The 19,704-nt window shown below is 39.1% G+C and overlaps 1 protein-coding gene across 14 annotated transcripts in view; it reads left to right on the forward strand.

Moving 5' to 3' along the window:
* FAM122C (family with sequence similarity 122C) overlaps positions 1-19,704 on the forward strand; it is a 121,161-nt gene that overhangs the window by 39,846 nt on the left and 61,611 nt on the right. For 7 of the 14 annotated variants that reach the window (XM_009198293.3, XM_009198297.4, XM_009198298.4 and 4 more), the window contains exons 5-10: positions 6,136-6,179; positions 6,278-6,332; positions 8,307-8,399; positions 8,808-8,896; positions 10,106-10,167; positions 14,041-14,137. In XM_009198293.3, the coding sequence (XP_009196557.1) occupies positions 6,136-6,179; positions 6,278-6,332; positions 8,307-8,399; positions 8,808-8,896; positions 10,106-10,167; positions 14,041-14,137 (440 nt within the window). Of the gene's footprint in view, positions 1-6,135; positions 6,180-6,277; positions 6,333-8,306; positions 8,400-8,807; positions 8,897-10,105; positions 10,168-14,040; positions 14,139-19,704 lie in introns of those variants that run through there. The other 7 variants (XM_009198295.4, XM_017954396.3, XM_009198304.4 and 4 more) reach the window with 4 other exon arrangements.

A 19,704-nucleotide genomic window follows, 5' to 3' on the forward strand; every position in this document is an offset into this window, starting at 1 on the left:
GTACCACGCACTCACTCCAGCCTGGGTGACAAAGTGAGACTCCTTTTCAAAAAAAAAAAGAAAAAAATTTAATTTGATCTTAGTTGGGTACTGTGCAGGCACTCAGCAACTAAAATCTTTCAGATGTTGTCTCCTCGGAGAGCAAAAGTTGGTAACTTACAGTTCCCATTTTTACCATGTATCCTGAAAAATGGAAAGCTAACTTTAACATCCAAATATAATAACTGTCCTTAAACTAGGTTTCCAGTATACTGTACTCTGCTTCTTACAGTTATAATGCATGGCTCTTGACCTTTTATACTTACTTTAACAATCTTATTTTATTATAAGCCATCACAAATCCATTTTGGAAATAGGCAAGACGTAAATGAAAAAAAGTCAACACTCTTCTCCTAACAGCCTTCAATAGCTGATTTTGGCTAATGCTCCAGCTTTCAGTGGGAGGAATATTAAGTAGAATTCTATCTCAATTTCACAGAACTACCTGCTCTTTACTTGTTGACCGAATGAACTACCAAATACTTTGAGCTTCACACTAGAGGAGAATATCTATATAATATTAAATCGAAGAACTATACTAACAGTTACATTTTGCTGAATTTACTGTTATTCCATTGTTTTTAAAAGACTAATTATCTTCTTAAATTACCTTCTCCAATTCACTCATTTTCTGTACCTCATTGTATGGTATCAAAATAGTCACAGTTTTAAGACTCAAAGCTCTCAATTTGATACCTCATTGTATAGTATCAAAATAGTCACAGTTTTAAGACTCGAAGCTCTTGATTTATCTTCACTTCTTCCTTATTTTTCTACTGTATCCAATTAGGCCTCTAATCCTACGAATTCTTCCTTGACAATGTCCTCTTTGTTGTCACTGCCACTTCCTTCTTCTGTCCCTCGGGTCTAGATTACTGAAATAATATCCCAATAGATTTTTCTGTCTCTCCCAGTTGAATCCATCTTCCACAATCAAGACCAAGATAAATTTTTTTTTTTTTGAGACAGAGTCTCACTCTGTCGCCCAGGCTGGAGTGCAGCGGCACGATCTCGGCTCACTGCAACCTCTGCCTTCCGGGTTCACGCCATTCTCCTGCCTTAGCCTCCCGAGTAGCTGGGACTACAGGCACCCGCCACCACGTCCGGCTGCTTTTTGTATTTTTAGTAGAAACGGGGTTTCACCATGTTAGCCAGGATGGTCTCAATCTCCTGACCTCGTGATCCACCCACCTCAGCCTCCCAAAGTGCTGGGATTACAGGCATGAGCCACTGCACCAGGCCAACTTTTTTTTTTTTTTTTTAATATCATTTTCACTTTCTTCCCCCCATACAAAATGTCACAATGGCTTCCCATTACCTATTGAATAATAGTAAAAATAGCTAATATGTCTTAAGCACTGAACTGTTTGCCAGGCAGTGTGGTGAGAACTGTACAGCCACCTCATCATCCTCATTCTTATGGTCATCTTCATATGGATGAAGAAACTGATGCTCAGGTGACGTCACCTGCCTAAGTTTGCACAGGTAGTAGGTTATAGAGCTGGGATTTGACTCAGTTCTGTTTGTCTCCAAAGCCTGTGGTCCTGACAACAACGTGATTCTGGCCAAATTCTTTAAATTCAAACTCTTTGATTATTTAAGAACCTGTAAATCTGGCCCTGTCTTACCTCTCCTGTTTTCTGTCTTATTACTTTGTAGCACAAACTCAGTTTCAGCCAAGGTAGTCTCACTATCTCTAAATCTGTTGTATTTTTTCCCTCTCCTAAACTTTTGTTCATATGGGTTCTTCTGCTTGGAATACCCTTCCCTCTACTCACTGCTTGTTCGTATTTTATACATCTTTGAAGGACTAGGTCAAATCTTTATTTATGTATATATTTGTTTATTGAGACAGAGTCTCATATTATTCCAGGCTGGAGTGCAGTGGCACAATTGTGGCTCACTGCAGCCTCAATCTCCCAGGCTCAAGAGATCCTCCCACTTCAGCCTCCTGAGTAGCTAGGTCTACTGACATGAGTACCATATGTGCCCGGCTAATTTTTTTTTTTCTTTTAGTGGAAATGAGGTCTTGTTATATTACCCAGGCTGATCTCAAACTCGTGAGCTCAAGGATTCCTCCTGCCTTGGCCTCCCAAAGTTCTGGGATTACAGGCATGAGCCACCGTGCGTGGCCAAATTTTAATTCTTTCACACAACTCACACCACTCCTCTATTATGGACTACCCCAAACATGTATTATTTATACTATAGACAACAATCTTTAAACTCTTTCGATCACATATCACATCAGGAGAAAATGTTTGAGCACATGCCTCCAACATAAGTATACTGCATTTACTTATACATTTTGGACATATACCACTTTACTATTATATATCATGTGAATCATAGAATATATATATAAAGTAGAAATATAAAAAAAGGATGAGATAAGAATGAAATGATGTTTTTAGAAAATTTAAAAATTTGGCCCGGTGCAGTGGCCTGTAATCCCAGCACTTTGGGAGGCCGAGGTGGGTGGATCATCTGAGGTCAAGAGTTCGAGACCAGCTGGCCAGCATGGTGAAACCCCATCTCTACTAAAAATACAAAAATTAACTGAGTGTGGTGGCATGCACCTGTAATTCCAGCTACTCAAGAGGCTGAGGCAGTAGAATTGCTTGAACCTGGGAGGCAGAGGTTGTACTGAGACAAGATTGTGCCACTGCACCCCAGCCTGGGCAACAGAGTGAGACTCTGTCACAAAAATAAATAAATAAATAAATAAATAAATAAATAATAAAAAAAAACCAGTTACTTAGGAAACTGAGACACAAGAATTACTTAAACCTGAGAGGCAGAGGTTTCAGTGAGCTGAGATTGCATCACTGCACTCCAGCCTGTGTGACAGAGTGAGATCTTGTCTCAAAAAATAAATAAAAAAATAAATAAATAACTATCCTAATGGGGGGAAAGTGGCATCTCATTGTGGTTTTGGTTTGCATTTCCATAATGACAAATGATGTTGAGCATCTTTTCGTGTACTTTTTGGTCATTTGTAGGTATTCTTTGGAGAAACATTCAGTCTCTTTACTCATATTTTAATTGGGTTGGTTTTTGTTGTCACTGTGTTGTAGGAGTTTTGTATATATTTTGGATATTCGTTCCTTTTCAGATATATGATTTGCAAGCATATTATCCAATTCTCCAGTTGTCTTTTCACACTCTTGATAGTGTCATTTGATGCACAAAAGTTTTTTTAATTTTGCTGGGTGCGGTGGCTCACCCCTGCAATCCCAGCATTTTCGGAGGCTGAGGCAGGCGGATCACTAAGTCAGGAGATCGAGACCATCCTGGCTAACATGGTGAAACCCCGTCTCTACTAAAAATACAAAAAATTAGCCAGGCGTGGTGGTGGACACCTGTAGTCCCAGCTACTCGGGAGGCTGAGGCAGGAGAATGGCGTGAACCCAGGAGGTGGGGCTTGCAGTGAGCCGAGATGGCACCACTGCATTCCAGCCTAGGCAACAGAGGGGAGACTCCATCTCAAAAAAAAAAAAAAAAAACAAGTGCAGTGGCTCACGCCTGTAATCCCAGCACTTTGGGAGGCTGAGGCGGGAGTTCAAAACCAGCCTGGCCAACATGGTGAAACCCCGTCTCTACTTAAAATACAAAAATTAGCTGGGTGTGGTGGCAGGTGCCTGTAATCCCAGCTGCTCAGGAGGCTGAGGCGGGAGAATCGCTTGAACCCAGGAGGTGGAAGTTGCAGTGAGCTGAGATCGTGCCATTGCACTCCAGCCTGGGCAATAGGAGCAAAACTCTGTCTCAAAAAAATAAATAAATAAAATAAAAAGCATTAATTTGGCCAGGCGCAGTGGCTCACGCCTGTAATCTCAGCACTTTGGGAGGCCAAGGCAGGCGGATCACGAGGTCAGGAGTTCAAGACCATCCTGACCAAGATGATGAAACCCCATCTCTACTAAAAATATAAAAATTAGCTGGGCCTGGTGGTGTGTGCCTGTAATCCTAGCTACTCGGGATGCTGAGACAGGAGAATTGCTTGAACACAGGAGGCGGAGGTTGTAGGAGCCGAGATTGCGCCATTGCACTCCAGCCTGGGCAACAGAGTGAGACTCCATCTTAAAAAAAAAAAAAAAAGTTTTTTAATTTTGATGAAGACCAGTTTATCTATTTTTTTCTCTTGTTGCCTGTGCCTTTGGTATCATATCCAAGAAATCATTGTGAAATCCAGTGTCATGAAGATTGACCCTCATGTTGTCTTCTAAGAGATTTAGAGTTTTATCTTTTAAGTTAAAGTCTTTAATTCATTTCGAGTGAATTTTTACATAGGGTAAAAAAAAGGATTAAACTTCATTCTTTTGCATGTAGAGCTCCAGTTTTCTCAACATCATTTGTTGAAAAGATTGTCCTTTCCCCATTGAATGGTCTTGACATCACTTTGAAAATCATTTGACCATATATTATATGAGGGCTTATTTCTGTGCTCTCTATTCTGTTCCATTGCTATATGAATGTTATTTTTATTTTATTTTTTTTTAGACAGAATCTTGCTCTCTGTCATTCAGGCTGGAGTGCAGTGGTGCAGTTTCAGCTCACTGCAACCTTTTTCCCTCCAGGGTTTAAGCAATTCTTGTGCCTCAGCCCCCTGAGTAGCTGGGATTACAGGCGTGTGCCAGCACACCCAGCTACATTTTGTAGTTTTGGTAGAGACGAGGTTTCACCGTGTTGGCCAGGCTGGTCTCAAACTCCCAACCTCAGGTGATCCGCCCACCTCGGACTCACAAAGTGCTGGTATGCATCTGTTCTTATGCCAGAACTACACTGTTTTGACTATGTAGTTTTGTAGGAAGTTTTGAAATCAGGAAGTATGAGTCCTCCGGCTTTGTTCTTCTTTTCAAAGATTGCTTTGGCTATTTGGGGTCCTTTGATATTCCATATGAATTTTCAGATGGATTTTTCTGTTTCTGTATAAAACGTGATAGGGACTTTGGTAAGGGTCGCATTGCATCTGTAGATCATTTTGGGTAGAATTGTCATCTAAACATTGTCCCAATCCATGAACATGGATGTCTTTCTATAGGTGGGTTATTTAAAAAAAAACAAAACTACTTATGTGAAAATGATACTTGCATATTAATAAAAAGTCAAATAATATAGTAATGTGCAAAGGAAGAAAGAACACATTACTGCAGATCTCACTACTCACTGATAACCACTGTTAAGTTTCTGGTGAACATCTTTCTGAGCACCTCTGTTACAATTTTATATAAATAGGATCCATTTGTCTCCCATTTAATATGTAATAGTTGTTTTTTGATGTCAACGACTAGATTTAAATTATGTTTGTCTCATCATTTACTTAAGCAAACTTATCCTGATAGGCATTTAATTTGTTGTCTGTGTACTGTGAGTAATTTTTATTAATATCATTGTATTAATGGCTATCCATAGCTATTGTGGACTAGTTTCTTCTCTGTCCTAGTAGACCTTTAAAAAGTTCAGAGAAAGCTGTAAATTTTGAATGCTTAATGTTTTTGCTTTTGAATAAAGAAAAGTACAAAGTTTTGACTGAGCGTGGTGGCTCACGCCTGTAATCCCAGCACTTTGGAAGGCCGAGGCGGGTGGATCACGAGGTCAGGAGATCAAGACCATCCTGGCTAACACGGTGAAACCCTGTCTCTACTAAAAATACAAAAAATTAGCCCGGCGTGGTGGCGGGCGCCTGTAGTCCCAGCTACTTGGGAGACTGAGGCAGGATAATGGCGTGAACCCGGGAGGCGGAGCTTGCAGTGAGCAGAAATCGTGCCATTGCACTCCAGCCTGGGCGACAGAGCGAGACTCCATCTCAAAAATAAATAAATAAATAAATAAATAGAAAAAAGAAAAATACAAAGTTTTTCATCTAATCAGTTCCTGCATATCTGATGTACTGTAATGCACAAGTAATAGATCTTTGGTGTGATAATTTGTGACGCAATAAAGGGTAGAAAACCAGATACTTGTTTAGAGATTTGTTTATTCTCTAGTTTTTCTATAGCCCAGTGAATAAAAATAATGGTGCATCCAAATGAAATCAAATTTTATAAAACCATAGGAATGGATATTCAGTTTATTCTCATTTTCCTACCTTTACAGGAAGAAGCCATGAATTTAATAACTAGAGAAACAATGTATGAATGGTGAGTACTGTACTTTGAATTACTATTCTCATAATTTGTGTATTTAATTATATCTTTTCTTTCAGATAGGCAAACTGCAGTTTTTATTTCTTTTGTAGGAAAATACAAACTGAGATACAGATAAGTCAATCTTGGGAAGAAGGCTTGAAACTGGTATGGTATTATAACTTCAGTTTTGTAGAAAATTTCAAATTTTTACTGACTTGCGGTGTTGGCATATCTAGTTTTGCTGTAATTTCTAGAAATCTAAGCTCTAGTTTGAAACAAAAATTGTATCTGTTGCATAAATAATTTTTGAGTGCTCTTTTTAATTTTTTTTTTTTTTTTGAGACAAGTTCTCACTATGCTGTCCAGGCTGGTCTTGAACTCCTGAGCTCAATGGATCCTCCTGCCTCAGCCTCCCAAAATGCTAGGATTATAGGCTTGAGCCATTGCACCTAGCCCTTGATTGCTCTTGAGAAATACTTCATGATTTACTCATAAAAATAGCTACCATTATTTGAAAGTGGAGTTCAAAGTAAACAGTTTTGTGACACAAAACCATAGCTGCTGTGGACCAGTTTCTTCTCTGTCCTAGCAGGCCAAAAAAAAGTTCAGTCGCACTAGTTAAAGTGCTTAGATAACAAAACAATAAAAGATTTCACTCCCTTCTCAATAATTTATGAACTATATATTAGAGACCACAGACAATAGACTTACTAGAAAAATATTGCATTTTTATGCCTGTGTATTAGTCCGTTCTCACGTTGCTATAACGAAATACCCGAGACTGTGTAATTTATAAAGGAAAGAGGTTTAATTGACTCACAGTTTTGCATGGCTGAGGAAGCCTCAGGAAACTTACGATTATGGCAGAAGGCACCTCTTCACAGGGTGGCAGGAGACAGAATGAGTGCCAGCAGGGGAAATTCCAGATGCTTATAAAGCCATCAGATCTCGTGAGAACTCACTCACTATCACGAGAACAGCACTGGGGAATTCACCCCCATGATTCAATTACCTCCTACCAGGTTCCTCCCACAACACGTGGGGATTATGGGGATTACAGTTCAAGATGAGATTTGAATGGGCACACAGCCACACCATATCAGCCTGTAACACATTCTCCCACTACCATTTTAATATAAAACCTTTAATTTAAACATACTTAGAATTTAGTTTCATCTCTTGTTAACATTTTTAAATGTCTGTGTGCACATTGTGGTTACCTAGTTGTGGTAGCTGAATGATATTTAGTGTTCTTTTCTATGGACATCCCAGATAGTGACAAAACAAGTACTGAGCTGAAATTTGAATAGGAGAGATTCTAACTAATGTCAATCTTCAGATTTGGGAGTTATTCGATACAGAAATGGATTGTCAACAGAAGCAATGGCATCTTATTTTCCTTTGAGCCCTGAGTACCTTACATGGGCAGTTATCCCTGATTTTGGAATAGGTCTGGGAGAATGAGTAGATAATCTCTGGAGCCTGTCACTGTTCATGTTTTGGTGCTAATACAATGGATTGATACTGCTGGAGTCCTTTGGCCCAATTCTAATTACTTTAGGTACTGGCATGGATGAGTAAGAGAATCTGTAAGTGTGTTAGGAAGAGGAAGGGTACATGTAATACACACTTGGCTTGTTTTAGAAAGAAAAGGGCAGATTTTAAAATCCTGAATTATGAAGTACTGATTTTGTCTATGCAAAATCTAGAGACAGTTTCCATAAATGTAGTTATTCCTGCTGTCTCATTTGCATCTTAGTTCCAGTCAAAACCTTTTTGGTCCTTTCCTGGACGTAGCATTATAGTTTTCAATAACAAAGCACAGGTCGAAGCAAAGAGAAGAGCTTAAATTTAGGATTTGTGTTTATAGTATTGAGCACTCACATTCTAGGACTTTCTGGCATGCTGGGAAGCCCCTCAGTCACCATATAGCTCTCATTCCCAAAAGAGAAAAGGGTACCTTTGCTTATTGAAGTGAATTTTGGGTTCCCTGATTGCTTTAGGATGGTGAGAGCTCTTCACCATGGTGCAGCCAGTGACTCAGTAGTAAGGACTCACTTCCCTGTGCAACAGGTATCTCAAGTATTTGGTTAATAAACAATTGGTGCTACAATTGTACACTGCTTTCTGCTTACACAGAATGACAACGGTTCACAGAAATCATCCTCTCTAAAGTGCATTGATTTAACACCAGTATCCTCAATGGCTTCTTCCATCAAGAAGACTGGGAAGGTAAGAAAGGAATACCTAAAAGTCTATGTCCCTTGAAATATTTAGGAAATATTTAGGAACATTAATGGTCACCAACAAAAATCTTTTGGGGGATATATTTTGTCACAGTACATCTGATTCTAACTAACAGTTTTCCCTCCTTTTTCATTTCTTCAAATATTACTTATATGTAATAAAATTCACCAACTTTAAAGTATAGGGTTAGATTAATTTTGGTAATTGTGTACAATCCTGTAGCCACAACCATAATCAAGATATCAAACAGTTCCCACCCTCAAAACAATTTCCTAATGATCTTTTGTACCCCAGTCTCCCTCCCCACCATCCCTGCCCCCTCCCTAGGAAACCAATGATCTGCTTTCTGAGAAAAGTGGCAGTTTTAAAACCTCTGTTCCAATTTGATTTTAGCAGTGTTTCTCTCCATCATTACAAACTTGTGTGAGTTGCACTGGTTCTCCTTCAAGTCACATTCCCAGTCCTACGCAACAATACATCATGTAAGTTTATGTTGTATGAAAATACCAAATTGCTTATAAAACAAGAATTATAGAAACTTAAAAGAAATAATAGCTCCAAGTTTTGTGCCAACCAAAGAAGTGACTTCTTTTTAGGGAAATTAAAATGTCATTGTTTCGGCCGGGCACGGTGGCTCATGCCTGTAATCCTAGCACTTTGGGAGGCCAAGGCGGGCGGATTACCTGAGGTCAGGAGTTCAACACCAGCCTGAGCAACATGGAGAAACCCCGTCTCTACTAAAAATACAAAATTAGCCGGGCGTGGTGGCTCATGTCTGTAATCCCAGCTACTCGGGAGGCTGAGGCAGGAGAATTGCTTGAACCCAGGAGGCAGAGGTTTGCGGTGAGCCAAGATCACGCCATTGCACTCCAGCCTGGGCAACAAGAGCAAAACTCCATCTCAAAAAAAAAAAAAAAGAAAAAGTCACTGTTTCAGTTTATCATTTTGTATATTGAAAAAGTCAGGTGACTAAGAACATAAGAAGAATTTAGTAATTCCTTCACCCTGCTAATACATAATCTTTCTCTAACCAAGTTTGTTAATAAGGATCAGAGCTATCTTTAGAACTTTAAACAACTTCAACCGTGATTCTCACCTTCATTCAAGGCAAGTCCCAGCCAGAACTGTAGGTTTTTGTAGACTCTAGGATTCAAAATCCTGAATCCTTGAGAATTAGAAGATAGTTTGCTCCTAAGGCATTCCTGTTTTTACCCATATGTAAAGAAAAGCATTAAAATGGCTGGGTGTGGTGGCTAACACCTGTAATCCCAACATTTTGGGAGGCCTAGGTGGGTGGATCACCAAAGGTCAGGAGTTCGATACCAGCCTGGCCAACATGGTGAAACCCCGTCTCTACTAAAACAATACAAAATTAGCCGAGTGTGGTGGTGCATGCCCGTAATCCCAGCTATTTGGGAGGCTGAGGCAGGAGAATCGCTTGAACCCAGGAGGCGGAGGCTGCAGTGAGCTGAGATTGCACCACTTCTCTCCAGCCTGGGTGATAAGAGCGAAACTCCATCTCAGGAAAAAAAATAAAAATAAAAAACAAAGAAAAGCAGTAAAATGATGTAATGCCACGTCCTATACAGAGTCCCGTTTTTGTGTATGTCCTTAGATCTGTTATAATGAAATAGTCATGCTGATTTTGTTAAAAAATATTTCTTATAATGATCATGATGATTTTATTTTAGAAGAAGTCAAAATCCTACCAACATTATTAGACCAAGTATCCTTGGACCATTAAAAAGAAAAGGTACTTTTATCTACCAGCAGAAATAAATATAAGTTATTTTATAAAATATCTAAAATAAGGCCGGGCGCGGTGGCTCAAGCCTGTAATCCCAGCACTTTGGGAGGCCGAGGCGGGTGGATCACGAGGTCAGGAGATCGAGACTATCCTGGCTAACATGGTGAAACCCCGTCTCTACTAAAAATACAAAAAACTAGCCGGGCATGGTGGCGGGCGCCTGTAGTCCCAGCTACTTGGGAGGCTGAGGCGGGAGAATGGCGTGAACCCAGGAGGCAGAGCTTGCAGTGAGCCGAGATCACGCCACTGCACTCCAGCCTGGGAGACACAGCAAGACTCCGTCTCAAAAAAAAAAAAAAAAAAAAAATCTAAAATAAAATGTTATACAAAAATTTATTTTTAAAGGCTTTATTTATTTAAAATATATTTAATAAGCTATTAGAGGCCTTTCATTTTATGCAACTAGAAATATGTATAAGGATATTTTGAAAACTCTAAAATGCTACATAAATGTGAAGTGAGAAATTTAATTCCAATTTAGTTGGCTATTATGATCTTCAATATAATTCACCAAGCTAGCTATCTTCATTACTTTCTAAAACAAGGTAGAGAATAAATGAAAGAATGAACAAATAGAGTGAGTCAGTCATCAAGTATTTTGCTGAATGTCAACCCCTGCCTCACTGCCACACACACACACATTGCTATCATATGAATAAGTTGACACAAATTAGATCCACTTACAACACTAAAAATATATATGAAGGTGTATGTTCTTTGGTGTTTAGTTTCTTTATGGGAGTTATTTTTGGTTAAATATATGGAAAGTGACCCACCTACTCAGTAATAAAAGGGCAGTGGAAAGAACAGAAGGGTTTTTTAAAAACTCCTATGATCCTGGATCCCACTTCTCAATGGTACCTCACTAAATTATGCTCTTCTTCCTTTTTTTTCTTTTTTTTTTTTTCTTGAGACAGAGTCTTGCTCTGTCACCCGGGCTAAAGTGCAGTGGCACAGTGTTGGCTCACTGCAACCTCATCCTCCCGAGTTCAAGCAATTCACCTGCCTCAGCCTCACCAGTAGCTGGGATTACAGGTGCCTGCCACCATACCCGGCTATTTTTTTTTTTTTTGTATTTTTAGTAGAGACAGGGTTTCACCATGTTGGCCAGGCTAGTCTCGAACTCCTGACCTCAGGTGATCTGCCCACCTCGGCCTGCCAAAGTGCTGGGATTACAAGCATAAGCCTGTATATTTAGTACAATGTTTAACTACCATGGGGAGGGGAAATGGTTTTGTGAAAAATCTATTAAGAAAGAAGAGTAAGAAGAATAAGAAGAGGAAAGAAACTGAAATATGCTTTAATGTTCTTTGTGTATTTTGGATTAATTAATGGCAGTCTTCCTAACAACACAACATAACTAACTCAGCATGTACTTTTTGTATTCTAAGATCAAGGGCTAGATAAATTCTGGAAAACACTCTTTTCCAAAGTAAGCACATTGTTTTATGAAGATGCTTCAGTTACTAAGTTTAGGGGTCTTTTACCTGTGCTGTGAAATTTGGGCTAGTGTTGAAAAAGTATTCAAATATATCAGGAGTTTAAGAGCTGTTAGAAGTCGAGGGTCAATTGAGTATTTAAAATAAAGTACGCTTAAATTGAGGAATGTTTTACCAGATTAAAATAGTTCTCCTTTTGAGACATGTATACATAAATATGTTATCACATGAAAAGCATCTGGAGTTTTCTTAGAATTTATGATTTAAAAATGATTTTTATAGATCAATTTTGACATAAAAGATGTGGTTTCTGCCCAGTGTCTTCGGAGATGTGACCTGTCTCACACTTGGTTTTCAGCTGCTCTGAAAGAGGACTGCCTTATTTCTTTGAGGTATCCCTGACGGAACTCCAAAGCGAATTCTGTATATACCACCTAGTCCATATTTTAAGTCATACCCCACCCTCCAAAGCATGCCCTATACAAATGTGCTGAAAATTCATTTGGCCATTTTTGGCCAGATACAATAACAGATAAACAGAAATTGAAATTTATTCATATATTTTGGAATATGCATATTCATTTGGGAAACAACAAACTATGTCATATTTGGACCCCATTAATACAAATGAAATGTAGGAGAAAGATAGCATAAAAATAAAAGAGAGGTCCTGAGGCAGGGGGCAGGGGGAACTAAAAAGAATGAGGATTCTGTGAAGTGAGATCAAGATTAGCGTCTCCAAAGCATATGAAGTCATATTTTATGGTGAGAAGCAGCAGTTACTTCCATCAGGAATAAGCGAGAACATGGGCCGGGCGCAGTGGCTTATGCCTGTAATCCCAGCACTTTGGGAGGCTGAGGCGGGAGGATGACTTGAGGTCAGGAATTCAAGACCAGCCTGGCCAACATGACAAAACCCTGTGTCTACTAAAAATACAAAAATTAGCCGAGGGTGGTGGTGCGTGCCTGTAATCCCAGCTACTCAGGAGACTGAGGCAGGAAAATCGCCTGAATCCAGGAGGCAGAGGTTGCAGTGAGCCGAGATCACACCACTGCACTCCAGCCTGGACAACAGAGTAAGACTCTGTCTGAGAAAAAAAAAGGAATAAGCGAGAGTAAATAAGCCTTCATATCGGAATACTGCAGAAATTGGGCAGCTATAAATATCGTTTGACAAGTAATGCTGGTTTTAGCAAAGAAAGACCTAATTTTCTTTTACGGGGAATTTGTTTTGATTTGTCATGTTTTCAATGTTAAACCAAAAAGGAGAGCTGAGTAGTTTTTCTATAGTGACATAAATGTAATCTGGCAAGGCACAGGACACCAGACTTCTTTTAAACTTTATGAGCCATAATTACACTTCTGTGGAAGGTCTATGCAATATCTTAATGGTGACCTTAGTGTTTTATCATTCCAATAGAAGTTATGGGCTTAAATGTCAGTTTTGCTCAGGTCCAGAAATGGTTATCATATGAATGTGAAACACTGTGCAGATTTTAGCATTTACTTCAAGGCAAAGATTACAGAAATGCAGTTTTTTTTTGTTGTTTTTTTTTTGTTTCTTTTGTTTTGCGATTAGATGTTCTACCTTAGTCTCTAAAGATACACTTATTTTGTTCCTTGTGTGCTATAAAAGAACTTATCTATTTACTTCATTGTGTACATTTAGCAAAATAAAGATAGCAACAATCTAAAGTTTTAAAATAAGGAATGACATTAAACTCATTAAACAGCCTTACTACATAGCTATATCAAATCATCTTGCAGGGCCGGGCACAGTGGCTCACGCCTGTAATCCCAGCATTTTGGGAGGCCGAGGTGGGTGGATCACTTGAGGCCAGGAATTTGAGACCAGCCTGCCAACATGGGGAAACCCCATATCTACTAAAAATAAAAAAATTAGCTGGGCATGGTGGTTTGCGCCTGTAATCCCAGCTGTTCTGGAGGCGGAGGCACAAGAATCGCTGGAACCTGGGAGGCGGAGGTTGAAGTGAGCCCAGATCGTGCCACTGCACTTCAGCCTGGGTGACAGAGCGACTTCTTCTCAAAATAATAATAATAATAATAATTAATAATATCATCTTATAGAATTTAGTTAATAATATAATAAAATTATAATCACTGAAAACAAAAAGTAAATCTAAAAATATTATATACAGTACAAACCCAATTTTATTTAAAAAACAATTGTGTATACAACATATTCAAAAATTACTAAAGAATGGTTATGTCTGAACAATGGTTACTTAAAATTGTTTTCTTTGTGCTTTTCTGTATTTTATAAATTAATTGCAGTGAATAACTATTACTTTTGCAATTAAAATAATAATAAACATGTTAAATACAACATAATCTACCTTGATCTACTATATTGTCATAGGTGAAATGGCATTTCAATATCAACCAAAAAGGATTTTCCAAGGCACAACCAACATACTTTCTTCTGATACTTCCCAACTGTCAGAAAATAATGGGTGGTGAGTACTAACATGAGATTTTAAACATTCATTGACCATTTTTACTTGTTTTTTAAGTCTACTTTGGCTATTGTATGTATTCAGAAGTATGGTATATTATTAACTATTCTTAGAAGTTTTAAAACTAATATTCCAGGCCAGGCGCCGTGGCTCATGCCTGTAATCCCAGCACTTTGGGAGGCCAAGGCAGGTGGATCATGAGGTCAGGAGATCGAGACTATCCTGGCCAACATGGTGAAACCCCGTCTCTACTAAAAATACAAAAATTAGCTGGGCGTGGTGGTGTGTGCCTGTAATCCCAGCTACTCGGGAGGCTGAGGCAGGAGAATCGCTTGAACCAGGGAGGCAGAGGTTGCAGTGAACGGAGATTGCGCCACTGCACTCTAGCCTGGCGACAAAGTGAGACTCTGTCTCGAAAAACAAACAAACAAACAAACAAAACTAATATTCCAAATGGATGCTATAAACTTGAGTTATTTTATTTTCTTTTTTTCTTTTTCTGAGACAGGGTCTCACTCTGTCACCCAAGCTGGGAGTGCAGTGGCACAATCTTGGCTCACTGCAACCTCCCCCTCCCAGGCTCAAGCAGTCCTCCCACCTCAGCCTCCTGAATAGCTGGGACCACAGGTGTGCACCACCATGCCTAGCTAATTTTTGTATTTTTTATAGAGATAGGGTTTTTCCATGTTGCCCAGGCTGGTCTCAAGCTCCTGAACTCAAGCAATCCACCTGCCTTGACCTCCTAAAGCGCTGGGATTACAGGTGTGAGTCACGTCACCTGGCGGAGTGTTTTTCTTATGAGATGTATGTGATACTAATATATGGTGGATACATTTTTAGAAGTGAGATTTTGGCATTAGATGAAGAGATACTAGAGAAATACATAAAAATGCATCATTGGAAAAAGTAATCTTCTGCCTGTCTTTTCTTCCTTGGATTTTTGTCTACCTTGTTGGGTTGAGAGTATTATTGAAAAGCATGCCTAAGAAAGCATGTTTTAGTGATAAAAACAGGAAATACCAGAATGGATTTCTTTTTCTTTCCTTTTTTTTTTTTTAGACGGAGTCTCGCTCTGTCTCCCAGGCTGGAGTGCAGTGGTGCCATCTCAGTTTACTGCAACCTCCACCTCCTGGGTTCAAGTGATTCTCCTGCCTTAGCCTCCTGAGTAGCTGGGACTACAGGTGTGTGCCACCACACCTGGGTAATTTTTGTATTTTTAGTAGAGACCGGATTTCACCCTATTGGTCAGGACAGTCTTGAACTCCTGATCTTGTGATCCACCTGCCTTGCCCTCCCAAAGTGCTTGGATTACAGGCATGAGCCACCACACCTGGCCATGGATTTCCATTTATTGTTACTGGTGGTTTCATTGTATGACTCTTACAGAACTTTGCCTGTGACAAGTGCCAGTTGTTAGTCATGTATTTTGCACTCATGTGTAGAAAAAGCAGAGTATGCAGACAGATCTCTTGAGTTCTGCTATCAACGAGTGGCATTTTCTTCTAGTCTATTTCCAGCTACTTTTGATGGAAACAACAGCAATGCTGGGTCTTTTGGTAATTCATCAACTGAAATCGGCACTGTCACAAACTCTCCTTTGTCACCTTCTGATACTGGTTCTCATTTGTTCTAGTAGTTGAACTTTCAACTAAATGGTTCACCCATCCCAAGACTTTCTCACCAATGGAGAAACACACACATCAAGCAAACCAAGTCAGAGCAATGAGAATTGTACTTTATAATTTTTTTTTTTTTTTTTTTTGAGACGGAGTCTCGCTCTGTCACCCAGGCTGGAGTGCAGTGGCCAGATCTCAGCTCACTGCAAGCTCTGACTCCCGGGTTCCCGCCATTCTCCTGCCTCAGCCTCCCGAGTAGCTGGGACCACAGGCGCCGCCACCTCGCCCGGCTAATTTTTTGTGTTTTTAGTAGAGACGGGGTTTCGCCGTGTTAGCCAGGATGGTCTCGATCTCCTGACCTTGTGATCCGCCCGTCTCGGCCTCCCAAAGTGCTGGGATTACAGACTTGAGCCACCGCGCCCGGCCTGTACTTTATAATTTAAACTATCTCCTATTTATCTTTTTTCCTCAATTTCCTAAAATTCTATTTATCTACAGAACTTGTGTGTACAATTTTTGTGTATGTCCTTAAATTCAATGTAATAATATTTTCAAAGATGTTTTCCAAATAAGAACTACATTGAAGATACAAGCATAAATTGTTAGGCTGCTATTGTCTAGAAAATGCTGTACCTTGACTTTTTAAAATAATCTTATGAAACATAATTCTGATAAAATATAATTGTTCAATTAACAAAGTAAAATGATGTTTGACAGTTATGTACTTAATGGTCCATGCTAGTCTTTAATGCTATTTTCAGTAACTACTAGCTTCCACTTGGTAAAGAAAAGTCACATATCAAAGGCAATTTTTATGACTGAGTTGTACCATACTGATCCAAGGATTGCTTATTTTGCACATGAATCCTTAGATATTCAATTTTTTGGGAAGCAGTAGGTAGAAGAGCAAGATGAATTAAAGTTAACTGAATAGAAAGAAAATAATATGTAATTGAGGCTTCACTCAATTTGTACTCAACCCGATTAACCCTGACTAATTTCGTATTCTAATTAAGTGTGGAAAAATGTTGACAAATTGTAGTCTTTTACATTTTTATCATTTACGTTTTATTCATCATCATGACTACTGGTTTGATTAAACACAAGCTTAATATGTTAGGGCTTTTCTGCCAAAATCGTGCTTCCAGTTGTCCCCTAAGGGCTGTAAATGTTTGTTTAAACCCTGATTTTCATTTGAAAGTCTTAAGGGTTGTTTTTTCTTTTTTTAAATAGGAAAAATTGTGTGTTAAAAAATTTAAATTAATGTGCTGTAAGTAATTGGAGGTAGTATTAGCATTTTGAAAAACAGAAACATATTCTCGAGAAATGAAGCTGAGAATGGTTTAAATTGCCTCAGCTAATAAGACAGGAACAATTATCTAAAATACATATAAAAGACTTTTTTTTCTTTTTGTCAGAAGGAATCAGAATGATAGAAATCTGATGTGGGTATGCTGCCATATGGGAAAAAGACTGTGGCACTAACAATTTTTTGACACTGACCCTGATGGAACTAATCAGAATTGATACATAAGTGGGAGAAGATTCTATTCAATTATGAATAGATGAAACCAACTATTTATAAAATGACTAGGATCATGATGGTCTCTTGAAACTGGGACAGGATTCTATAAATTGGCTAAGAACAAGAAAACTATAAATATTGCCTTTGTTACTTGCTTCTTTACTTGCCAGCTATTTAGTGGACCAGTTATGAGAGGGGCCCCTCATGGAATGAGGTGTGGTGTGGTTGCAGTGATGTTTCTTGCTGAAACTGTAGATCATTGACAGACGAAGGTTCACATGTACTATTGGCACCTTAGCCAAAGAGAATTTCACAGAATGTTCAAGCACAAGAACTAAGGATGCAGAAAGTAACTAATGGGGATAAGACTACCACTCAGTTGTATGAGGAACTTTTATCAGCAAATCTTGGTAATCTTGACTATCTCAATATACTTTTCTCAACTCAGACAATTCCTTTCCCTCTATTCAGTTACTTTTTTTGAGACGGAGTCTCGCTCTATTGCCCAGGCTGGAGTGCAGTGGCATGATCTCAGCTCACTGCAACCTCCGCCTGCCAGGTTCAAGCAATTGTCCTGCCTCAACCTCCAGAGTAGCTGGGATTACAGGCACATGCCACCATGCCCAGCTAATTTTTGTATTTGTAGTAGAGATGGGGTTTCGCCATGTTGCCCAGGCTGGTCTTGAACTCCCGGCCTCAGGTGATGCACCCACCTTGGCCTCCCAAAGTGCTGAGATTACAGGCATGAGCCACCCAACTCAGCCCTATTCAGTTAATTTGTATTGATTTAGCTGTACACTAGGATGCCACAACTCACTATAATATGCTCAGACTCAAGGATTCCATAGTTGGTTCTTCATTCTGTTGGCTTTTGAGCTTGTGTATTGAGAGGATCCATTTCTAAAACGATTTTCCACTTATTGTTGATTTTTAGACCAAAATGATTGTAACTTTTACTTGCTATTCTGTGTTTGATTTTTTAAAATTATGGTGAGGCGGCCGGGCACAGTGGCTTACGCCTGTAATCCCAGCACTTTGGGAGGCCGAAGTGGGTGGGTCACCTGATTTCAGGAGTTCAAGACCAGCCTGGCCAACATGGCAAAACCCCATCTCTACTAAAAATACAAGATACTAGCTGAGCGTGGTGGCAGACACCTGTAATCCCAGCTACTCAGGAGGCTTAGGCAGGAGAATCGCTGGAACCCGGGAGGCAGAGGTTGCAGTGAGCTGAGATCACGCCACTGCACTCTAGCCTGGGCGACAGAGTGAGACTCTGCTCAAAGAAAAAAAATTATGGTAAGGCTATATTTTGTCTTTCTAAACATGCCAAAGAATTATCATATCAGTTTTCTATAGTGAAGGACATATATTAGTTTCCCAGCGCTGCCATAACAAAACATCACAAACTGAGTGGCTTAAACAATGGAGATTTATTGTTTCACAGTTCTGGAGGCTACCAACCTAAGATCAAGGAGTCAGCTGGGTTGGTTGCCTCTCGAAGCTCTGAGGGAGAATCTGTTCCATGCCTCTCTCCTTGCTTTTGGTGATTGCTGGCAATCCTTGGCTTACAGATACATCACTCCAATCTCTGCCTCAGAGAGAATCACAGGATTCTCTCTGTGTCCTGTGTCGTCATATGGCCTTCTTATAAAGACAACCAGTCGTTGGATTTAAGGCCCACCCTAATCCAATATGACCTCATCTTAATTCCATTATATCTGCAAAGACCCTGTTTCCAGATAAGGTCAAATTCACAGGTCCTGGGGATTAGAATTTCAAGATATTTTTTTGAGGACACAATTTAACACACAATGGTATAATTTTAGAATTTTGATTTTGCTTGTTTCATCTTTCCTAAATTAGTTTTTTAAAATTGTCTCTCCTATAACTCATCTTAAAAATGTGAGAACAAGAGGTGACTATAAAGCATCATTATTAAGCCTTAAATATGTGTTCAATAAAGTATTTGTATTTTACTTACAATCTTATAAAAGAGCAGTGCTCCAAATTTACCCTAATGATTCACTGATATTCAACATGAAAACTCACTGTAGTAATGAGTTGGGTTCTCAGATCGGGAAAAAATATATATGGTTTGTAAAATTTATAATTACCAAATCAACCAATAACATTTATAATTTTAAGTATATTCAATAAATATCTAGTGAATACTTTCTATGTACAGGAAACTGTACTAAAACTTTTATGATATATGAGGATGAGTGAGATACCTTATCTGTCTTCAAGCAGGATAACTAAATGCAAAAATAATGATACAAGACATTCTATGGTAACATGACTATAGATACACATAAGAAAAGACACTTTTACTGTAAAAATAGGATATAAAGCTAATACTGAGATAATGTAATCTTAGTATTCATACCTCTCAATGCAGAAATCCTTTTAAGAATTCCAGACAGATG

This window comes from Papio anubis, chromosome X (genome assembly GCF_008728515.1).
Source record: "Papio anubis isolate 15944 chromosome X, Panubis1.0, whole genome shotgun sequence".
Lineage (NCBI taxonomy): Eukaryota > Metazoa > Chordata > Mammalia > Primates > Cercopithecidae > Papio > Papio anubis.